Source organism: Patella vulgata, chromosome 7 (genome assembly GCF_932274485.2).
Source record: "Patella vulgata chromosome 7, xgPatVulg1.2, whole genome shotgun sequence".
NCBI classification, from domain to species: domain Eukaryota; kingdom Metazoa; phylum Mollusca; class Gastropoda; family Patellidae; genus Patella; species Patella vulgata.
The window spans coordinates 62,074,878-62,085,290 of NC_065885.2; the positions used below are offsets into that span (position 1 = coordinate 62,074,878).

Genomic DNA, 10,413 nt, shown 5'->3' on the forward strand with positions numbered 1-10,413 from the left:
AAATGAAATAAAATGGGGTTTAACGGCCTATTGATCTGCTTCGACTGAGCTAATTAATAACCAAGAACATTCCAACCAACTTATAACGTGACCAGTGGTGAATCCAGACGGGGACTCTACCCCCCTCCCCCTCCCGCCACTCCACCCCCGGCTAAATAACACTATCGAATCCACTTATTATTATTTCTGTTTCTATAAATTTGAGCTTTGTGTTGGTTGGGGTGATGTAGCTGATGAAATTGTTGAAAGTTACACTCCGATATTTCAAAAATTTCTCGGAGGAGGACCCTCGATCCCCGGCCCCTCCCTCAAGCCACGCCCAAAGGAAATCCTGTACGCCCGCCACTAAATGTGACCTATTTGATATGCTGTAAGATATCCTGAAAAGAAGTATGTAAGTATGGTAGCGTCGGGGTCCCCTAAGTAAAGACGTTTGGGGGCCCTTTTCAGTCATGAATTTGCATCATTTACAAGAATTTGTAAGAATTGGTAAGATTGCCACACGCTAAATTTGTGCATAAGATCAAAGATCAGTATATATTCCAGAATTCACCTATTACAATCAGTTTATCCAAACACTTCTCGCGTCATGGGGTGGGGGGGAAGAGGACATTCCGTCCCCTAAAGTGGGGGGGGGGGGGGCTGTTGTGTGGCAAGACTCTGTCTCTTAGTCTGCCCCTATGCCTTTGCAACATGTAATTCATGAAATTATTAATATGAATTTTAAGTTTGTTAAATTATCACCTACATGCTTATTGTTATTGCACAGCAAACCCACCCCACTTCTCTATATGATTTCTACTAAAACTAGTGTAAACCAGCAAAAGTGTGCAATAACATTGAACATGTCTAGTTATTGCACGGTTAAGCTCCCCCCAATCTACTAGAGGGAAAACCATCTGCTTATTCAACGAAAAGAACAAAGGAAGATTTCCCATCCATGTTACAAGTACACGTTACCTTCTACAAGTACATGTCGCATTTTAATTGTGTGTATACCACCTTTTTATAGCGCAAGCCACCTTCGTTAATGATCAGTGACGCAATCAGTGTATTTCTATAGGTACAATCTCAATCTTAATATTCGGGTCCATCTCTCAAAATGTATTAACATAGAACGAGTTTTAAAAAAGAATGTAACATTATATCTTGCCGAACTGAGAAGTCACATCATACTCACCCCAGTTTACATAAACATAATATGTCTTTATAATACCACTCTTGTTAGTTTATAGACTATTTAAGTCTATGCTATACCTGAATAATAATCACTCTATTCATGTTCTGTCAAGTGATACACATGTTTTATGCTGTATACATGTTCAGGTAATAGAATAAATTGTACTAATCTATTACAGACAGCGATTTGGATGATAACACAAGGGTATGCACCTCCATGTAAAGGTAAATTATGACGTAGATTAAGCCTAGTATGCGCGAGTTTTTTTTTTTTTTTGGGGGGGGGGGTTCAGGTCATCGATTTTATATGATGACGTTAAAAACCTAATATCCTAAATTACACTGGTTATTTAACGGGTGGGGGGTGGGAGCGGTTTATCAAAAATCACTTGGGGGAAAATTGGGTAAAAATGACCCCCCCCCCCCCAACAAATTATATAATAATTGATTAGCGTGAAAATTTAAAACAAATTCTTTTTTTTTTAAATGCTATGCCTGTTTCACATATTTAACCGAATTTAATTCATTAGCAATGGCAATAAAAACAAAATGAATGTAAATCACTTTATATATATTCATATGACATTAATATGTGCTTTTAGACCACCTTTATTCTATTTTAAGGTTCAAAACATTTGTGCCATGTGCCATACGCCATTCAAATCGTTATAATTTCAAACATGATTAAGCGAGCGCCGACCCCCTTCGTTCTGCAAAAACCTAATGTACAAATGAAACATATCATAATAATGTAATCACAGACTCTTGTAAATATAGAAACTTTCTTTTAAAAATAACGTTAAGCTTGATTTTTGTCCCACCCTAACGGCTATACGCTGTCCCGTGCCAGACCCTCGGCTAATGCAGGGATCGAACTCGAGACCCCCAGGTTAGCGAGTCAACGTCTTACTCTTTGAGCCACCGTGCCCCCTATATTTGTATAAGGTAGATAATCAAATTCTGGGGTAGACAACACGTCTGAAACAGCTTCTTTATCAATACAAATATTGAAAATTCAAGAAACACTTGTGTCTTCCTCTTTTATTTTCTCAGATATGAAACGATATGGTACATGCTTGCCTCTACTACATGAAGATCTGACCAGTTGTAGCGGGAGGTCGCATCAGGGGGTCATACGAGCGGCTTTTGACCCTATGACGTCAGACGTTTGATTAACCAAATTTTATGTTTCTAGTGAGATACCCACAATTCCGTGCACTTCACGCCAAAAACTTTCCGTAACAGACCGTTTCATTGGCTTACCCCTAACATCACCTAGAACGCGGATACAACAACTCTTCCAGATCCTAGTGTAGTAAACACAAGTAAAACGAAATTTTGAACTATAAAAAACGAAACGAAATAGGGTTTGTGTTTTAATGAGTTTGATTAAAATGATAACAGGTGATAGCAAGGGAGGGAAGAAGATATGCTGACAGGATGCGAGTACAGTCGGAGGCAGACCACCATTAATTTCCCCATTGACTTCAATGTTAATTCTGGCCTCTTTGCCACCTCCAACTTTTCTCCAAATATTCGTTGGGCTGAATGCCTTTCACTACAGACAGAGGAACAAATGGTCATGTCTTTGTACTAAAATTTGTATGAGGTTGACACCAAAATTTTGAGATACACAAACTTGAAGAAGCATACTAAAACATGTAACTAATTGCCGTACATATCACCGTAACCAACCTGATAATTCTGTTATCCTTCCGCCTCAAAATCATGAATATTTACCAAAACCTGGCAGAAAATGTTAATTCAAACCCTCTTCGTCCATTCTAGACCATAAAGTCAACAAAAATGGACATACAAAAGGGGGAAAAAGACAGAGAGAGAATTGCTATAAATAGACAAACTACAATTTGTGGGTACCGAGATGGTGAAATTTAATTGTGGTCTGCCCCCAGTCGCCTGATTCCACGGGGAGACAACTGTGTTGACCTCTAGACTTTGCCTGGTAGTATGTACAGTACTGGTATTGTATTATTTACATGAGAGAGAGAGAGAGAGAGAGAGAAAGAAGAGAGAGAGAGAGAGAGAGGGGGAATCGAAACCACGCCAGCTGACTCAATGACAGACCTTATGATTCAGCGCGCACGTGCTAACCATTCGGCCATCCCGCCCTCACCTATCAATGAACTAATTGCGTTACACCACCGGATAGTGTTAGATAATCGAGACTACCATTTTTAAAAAATAAACTCCGAAGACTCGATTGTGTAACTGGTAATAATTAATCTGTTTCACAGAGATCTTCTAATATATCTGTAACAGATGACTGTTTCGACACATGACGTCACATCACGCGGCGTCAATCATTGGCTCAATAGCGCGTGCATTGTTTACATAAGACGTTACTGATTCGGGCTAATTGGTGAATTTTACTTATTTTAATACCCATTTACACTAAATAGGAAATGATTTTTACCTACAAATAATTCAAACGTCTGTATTTATTTTTCTAATAAATGAAAAAAATGTTTTAGAATTTAATTTGACGGAAGAAAAAAGTTAATTTGGGAATCATAAAGTCGCGTCGATGTCATCCTTATCAGTGATTGTAGCGGCCTGATCAGTGTGGGTAATAATTAGAGAGAATTGGTTGACTTATTGTTGGGTCACTGAGCCGTACTTTTTAAAAAGGTAAACACTTTAGTCATTGAAGTTTATAACCGCGTTTATTTCGGTCAACTTCTTTCAGCAGATCCGCGTCACATCTCATTCATACAAAGACCTTTATATACGCAGTCAGAAGACCTGTTTTGCTGTTTCGTGTGAAGTTCTAGAGACACCCACTAAACAGAACATTAAGAGCCATTGGATTTACGACGATTATCAGGTGAGTCTTTGGGTATTTTCGTCTATAACTTTTGTAGCGCTATAGTCATATACTTAGTGTAAGGATCTTAGCGCTTTAAAAGTGAGAGAGAGAGAGAGAGAGAGAGAGAGAGAGAGAGAGAGAGAGAGAGGGTTTAACGTCCACTCGACACGAACTAGGTCATTTCGGAACTAACACATGGTTCAATTTTATTCTAATACATGTAATTCGCTTGCGCGTAGGGGTCATTATTTAAATGTAGTTGGTATTGACAATCAGCAACGGGGAGAGAGAGAGAGAGAGAGAGAGAGAGAGAGAGAGAGAGAGAGAGACTAGGTCATTTCGAGACTAACATATGGTTCAATCTTATTTCAATAATTCGCTTGCGCGAAGGGGTCTTTAGCAGCAGGAGGACACCGACGGACCCTGAGAAAACCTATTTCTTGTCACGTACAACCGGGGAATCGAAACCACGCCAGTTGAGAAAAAGAGAGAGAAATGGGGTTTAACGTCCACTCGACACAAACTAGGTCATTTCGGGACTAACGTATGGTTTAATTTCATTTTAACAATTCGCTTGCGCATAGGGGTCTTTAGCAGTGGGAAGAAACCGGAGGACCCGGAGAAAACCCACGAGGCTGGACAGGCGACCCTACTCCTTGTCACGTACAACCGGGGATTCGAAACCACGCCAGTCGACTCAATGACAGACTTTATGATACAGCGCGCGCACGCTAGCCATTCAGCCCCCCCCCCCCCCGACGCCAATATACGACCTTCTGATACAACGCGCTAACCATTCGGCCATACAACTCCCCTTAATTTAGTTGAAGTTGACCTAAATCATTTAAGATAAAATGTCTACATATAGAAATATATTAGTTAGAAAATTTACCCATTCAATATAAATTCGTGTGTCGAAAGAATATAGAAAATCATTAGTCTATCTTGTTGTTACAATATATTACGCAATGTCTTAAGTTTAGTTAGTTAACGAGTTGGCAGTTCTCACTATAATAGTTAAAAACTGGATAATGTGAAGGAAATTTGCTGAAAATTTCAGTTAAATTGATCCACTCTGAACCGAGAATTAAGCGATTGAATTTGGGGCCTAGCCTCGGTCATCAGTATTAAAGTCGGTACGATAAAATGGGGCTTAACGTCCACTCGACACAAACTAGGTCATTTCGGAACTAACACATTGTTCAATTTCATTCTAATAATTCGCTCGCGCGTAGGGGTCTTTAGCAGTGGGAGGACCCGGAGAAAACCCACGATGTTGGAGAGTCCACCCTACTCCTTGTCACGAACAACCGGGGAATCGAAACCACGCCAGTTGACTCAATGGCAGACCTAATGATACAGTGCGCACGTGCTAACCATTCGACCATCAAACCCCGGCTTTAAAAGTGCATTATTAATATTTTTATTATAATATATATTTAGTATATTATGTCTGGTATTTTGTGCTATTCACGTACTATTCACAACATATCTATACATAACAGTGTTTACACCGATAAACAGATTTCTTTTATCTCGGCTGTGTAGGCAAAACGGAACTCTCCTTAAATATAATTCAATTTCAGTCATTCGTAGCCTATAATGCAGTTGTTGATTATATAAAAATTGTGGGTCATAAACAAGACAAACTACATATTGATTAGTTTACTCTTTTAAAGGGACAATAACACTCTTGCTGGATTGAAAGCTCCAGAAAAAAAATAATATCTCTATCTAAGTACTAGATGTTTAAGTGTCCTACCTGTTGTGTAAATTATCCATTACATTCTATTTTACTTGTCCAGAGGGTTCGAAAATATTTTTAAATCGATGTTTCATTTGAAAAGGTTTACGTTAGACGTTTCAAACCATTATGTTGAATTTTTCAAATTTTTTAAATAAGGTGTGTTAAGATGAAATTTGTATCATCAATTAATTGAAATATTCTAAAAAAGTACAATTTGTTGACCAGAATAAAGATAGGGACATATTATTCAGTTACAACAAGAGTGGTATTGAGCCTTTAAAGCTCGGGGGTTTCGATTCCCCGGTTGTACGTGACAAGGACTAGGGTCGCGTGTCCAACCTCGTGGGTTTTCTCCGGGTCCTCCGGTTTCCTCCCACTGCTAAAGACCCCTACGCGCAAGCGAATTATTGAAAAAAGATTGAACCATATGTTAGTCCCGAAATGACCTAGTCGCTCTCTCTCTCTCTCTCTCTCAATACCAACTACATTTAAATAATGGATTTTATTTTATAGAAAATGGCAGCCAGTGAATATGAAGCTCGTTTGTCAGGTTGTTTAAACGGAGCTGCAGCGTGTTTAGCTTTGTCTATAACACGAGAATCTGGATTATTAAAAGTTTTTATGGAGCCACATCAACCTATGACAATTCCACAGATAGCTTCTAGAACTAATCTTAAAGAACGGTGAGTCTATCATACTGTATCACAGGTAGCTTCTAAAACTAACCTTAAAGAACGGTAGGTAAAGAGTTGTTGGGTTGCCTAGTAACATCGAGTATTATATTGTATATTACAAGGTATATAAAAGAGTTATTGGGTTGCCTAGTAACATCAAGTATAATAGAAGTTGATGAAGCATCAGTCAAATATTTTGTACCAGATGAACTCAGATCAACTCTGGGTGGTAAACTGGAACATCTAGAATTATTGGACTACGCATCAGCACGTAAAGAAGACGTTAAAGCCTGTTTAGCGACTGGTGGACCAAATGGTAAGTAAGCATAGGCCTAATCGGGTAATGTTACCTAGCCCACCTCGTGTATGACATCAACCACGAATGACAGCTTAAAACCAATATCTACTAGTCAGTAGCTAAGTGGTTTAAATAAATACACAAGTATAGCAAAAAAAAAAGGAATCCCGGATAGCGACATGGGTGGCACCGGAACACGGGCGGGGCGCGAGAAATATTTTGAAAATTTGTGATATGACGCCGAAATTCCAAGATGGCTGCGATGACGTCATAGCCAGTTCCTGGTGCATCTGGTGCATAATACGGTGGTAATTGTTAGAATGATGTCCAACTTTAACAATATTCTAGTTTGCAACAGATTAACAATCAAACCAATGCCGTCCATAGACTTTAAAGATACATTATGGAAGATCAGATAAATGTAGACTGGCTTACTTTAGTTATATAAAGATACATTATGGAAGATCAGATAAATGTAGACTGGCTTACTTTAGTTAAAGATACATTATGGAAGATCAGATAAATGTAGACTGGCTTACTTTAGTTAAAGATACATTATGGAAGATCAGATAAAGATCTGGCAGTTCTCACTATAATAGTTAAAAACTAGATAATGTAAAGGGAATATGCTGAAAATTTCAATCAAATTGCTCGACTCTGAACCGGGATTGATTTTTCGGCCTAGCCTCGGTCATCATTACTAAAGTCGGTACGATAAAAATCATAGTCTCAATTATCCAATTTTTGATGTAATCATCAATGAGCATTGAGCAGCAGATCGGGTTCAAATCCAGTGACAATCCGACACGTAAGATGACATCGAGTGTTGATTAAGATCTTTTCATGTTAAAAAATGTCTAATTAATAGTTAATATAACATTTCAGGCCTAAAGAAAGACCTGCAATAGGCAGATTTACCTCTTGCATAATAAAAATCTTAAAATGTTTAAGGCCATTAAACCAATACAGGTGTTGTTGTATATTTCAGGGTTTATCGCACAGACGAAACCTGGCTACGCCGAACTACAAAAGAAATTCCGATGTACAGATATGGATATTGTGATCCAAGAGGAATTCTTTAACCATACACCGGATATAGAAAGAAAATTAGGTCAGTTAAAATGAAAGTAGATCGGATTAAATGAATCCAATTAAAACTAATTTCGTTCTGTTTACTCGATTAATTGGTCACACCATTAACCTAGAATAATATGTAAAACTCGTCCTGGGTCTGTGACGACGGTAGAATACCACGATAGGATAGCCAATCAAATAATTGTAGGTTCCCACTATCACGATTCGCGCTATTGGGAATCTAGCATGGCTGGATAGATAAAGCATTTATGGGATAGTGGGAAACTAACATAATTCTAGGTTCCCACTGCCACGCGATGCGTCACGATAGGATTGTCCCTATTGAGTTCACGATCTGTTATGTGCAGATACGTTTGGATACGTTTCGATACGAATAACGCGATTGCTACGACTGGCCTCAATATATGATAAGACCTGATAGGATCGCCACGTTCAATCCACGATTAAAACCACGATTTCAATCGTAGCACGAATCGTGATAGTGGAAACCTAGCATATGATGGAAAAGAACACCAGCGTATTCCCCTCACATTCCCCACTTCATGACTAGAGTGCGTTATAAACCCAACTTCCCCCTTGTCAGTGATGCAGGATGTAGGGCCTGACAAGGACAGCTGTCTAGTCGTTCGGATGGGACGAAAAACCGAGGTCCCGTGTACACATTGGCGTGCACGTAAAAGATCCCTTGGGAGTTGGAATTCGATATAAGAGTAGGCCGTAGTGCCGCTGCCCGGGCAAAATTTCCCTCATAGCACACTGTATGGCGTATGCCCGTCTTCATTAGCCCAGTTTAGGAGCAGAACAGTAGGACGTTAAAACCCATTTCATTTCATTTCATTTCATAAACCCAACTGAGCGAAACTGAGGATGATACCGGATGTTTACGACTACAGTGCCACACTGATCCGCAGTGAATATTTGCTAGGCCGCTACAATCACTGATAAGGATGACGTCGATGCGGCTTAATGAGCCAGAAATATTAACTTTTTTCCTGCGACAAATTAAATTCTAAAACATTTTTTTATGTATTGGAAAAATAAATAAAGGCGTTTGACGTATTTGTAGGTAAAAAGTATTTCCTATTTAGTGTAAATGGGTATTAAAATGACTAAAATGCAGCATTCTCTCCGAAGCAGTAACGTCTTATGTAAACAATGCACGCGCCATTCAGCCAATGATTGACGCCGCGTGCTGTGACAGCACGTGTTAAGGCAGTCATCTTTGACAGAGATATATCACTAGACTCGTAATTCTCTGTGAAACAGATTGCTACAGTGCGTGTAGTCATTGGTCAGAGCATCCTTGATATCGAACTCCTAGGCTTCAGTCTACCAAGCCTGTAGACAACTCCAATGTTTTTCACGGGATTGATTGGAACGTTAATGTAAAGTCAGTCAACGATAGTCAGAACTAAAAACCATTCCAATGCAGATAGAGAGAGAAATGGGGTTTAACGTCCACTCGACACAAACTAGGTCATTTCGGGACTAACATATGGTTCTATTTTATTTCAATAATTCGCTTGCGCGTAGGGGTCTTTAGCAGTGGGAGGAAACCGGAGCACCCGGCGAAAACCCACAAGGATGGAAAGGCGACCCTACTCCTTGTCACGTACATCCAGGGAATCTAAATCACGCCAGTTGACTCAATGACAGATCTTATGATACAGCGCAGATAATTTGACCATAGTACGAAATGGACGCAGCCGTGTGATATGTCCAAATAAGAAATAGCACAGTATATTTTATGAAAATGAATTTAACTATCGTTGTATTTTTCAGAGCGTGGAATAAATGTTTTGGAGATTGGTTGTGGATTGGGATCAATAATTATAGAACTAGCCAGTAGATATCCTAACAGTAGATTTATTGCATGTGATTACTCAGCAAAAGTTATTTCAAACGTCGCTAAAACTATAAAACAGAAGGGCCTGAAAAACATCAAGGCCAAGAAAGTCGACCTTCATCATCTTCCGAACAAATGGGCGGGAAGGTTTGATGTGGCTTATATACGGTATACGCTGCATGATCTAGGCCAGCCGATTAGAACTGCCATAGAGATAGTAAAAGAACTGAAAGATGGCGGTGTTATGCTCGTGGTAGAACTATTTCTCAAGGGAGATAACCACCGTGAAAACAAGGAAGACCCTCATGCACCGCTACACTTTATGTTGAGTGCATCGGTGTGTGTTCCTGAAAGTTTGTGCCAGAAAGGGGGTATTGGACTTGGTAGCACTTCAGGGATGAAGTCTCTGAAAAACGTTATTTACCAATCCGGAATACCAGTTTACAATATTCGGGCGTACGAACTTGGAGCTGTTCCGAATTCTTGTAAGTTCGTCTGTCGCAAATGATGGTCCCAAAAGAAGTATTGATGAATTTGTAGAACCAGACTTTTTATGTCACCGACCCAGTAAATTACCAGGACGCTTGATTAACCCAAAATCTTATTTACAATCGAGATTGACCTCCAATATGCACGATTTCAACTGTCTTATTTAATTACATTCCAATCATCTATATTTGTATAGCCATATATTATCCATTAACATCACACGTCGATCATTTGTAGGTAATGGCCCTAATACACTAA

The 10,413-nt window shown here is 39.3% G+C and overlaps 1 protein-coding gene across 1 annotated transcript; it reads left to right on the forward strand.

Annotated features, from left to right (window-relative positions):
* Positions 1 to 1,286: 1,286 nt before the first annotated feature.
* Positions 1,287 to 10,340, forward strand: LOC126827568 (S-adenosylmethionine-dependent methyltransferase Rv2258c). The gene is made up of 7 exons (XM_050557051.1): positions 1,287 to 1,404; positions 2,233 to 2,504; positions 3,887 to 4,024; positions 6,267 to 6,436; positions 6,550 to 6,743; positions 7,714 to 7,836; positions 9,603 to 10,340. Exons 4-7 carry the CDS (start codon positions 6,270 to 6,272, stop codon positions 10,172 to 10,174), a joined length of 1,056 nt encoding a protein of 351 aa, XP_050413008.1. The 5' UTR covers positions 1,287 to 1,404; positions 2,233 to 2,504; positions 3,887 to 4,024; positions 6,267 to 6,269; the 3' UTR covers positions 10,175 to 10,340.
* The last annotated feature ends 73 nt before the right edge of the window (positions 10,341 to 10,413 follow it).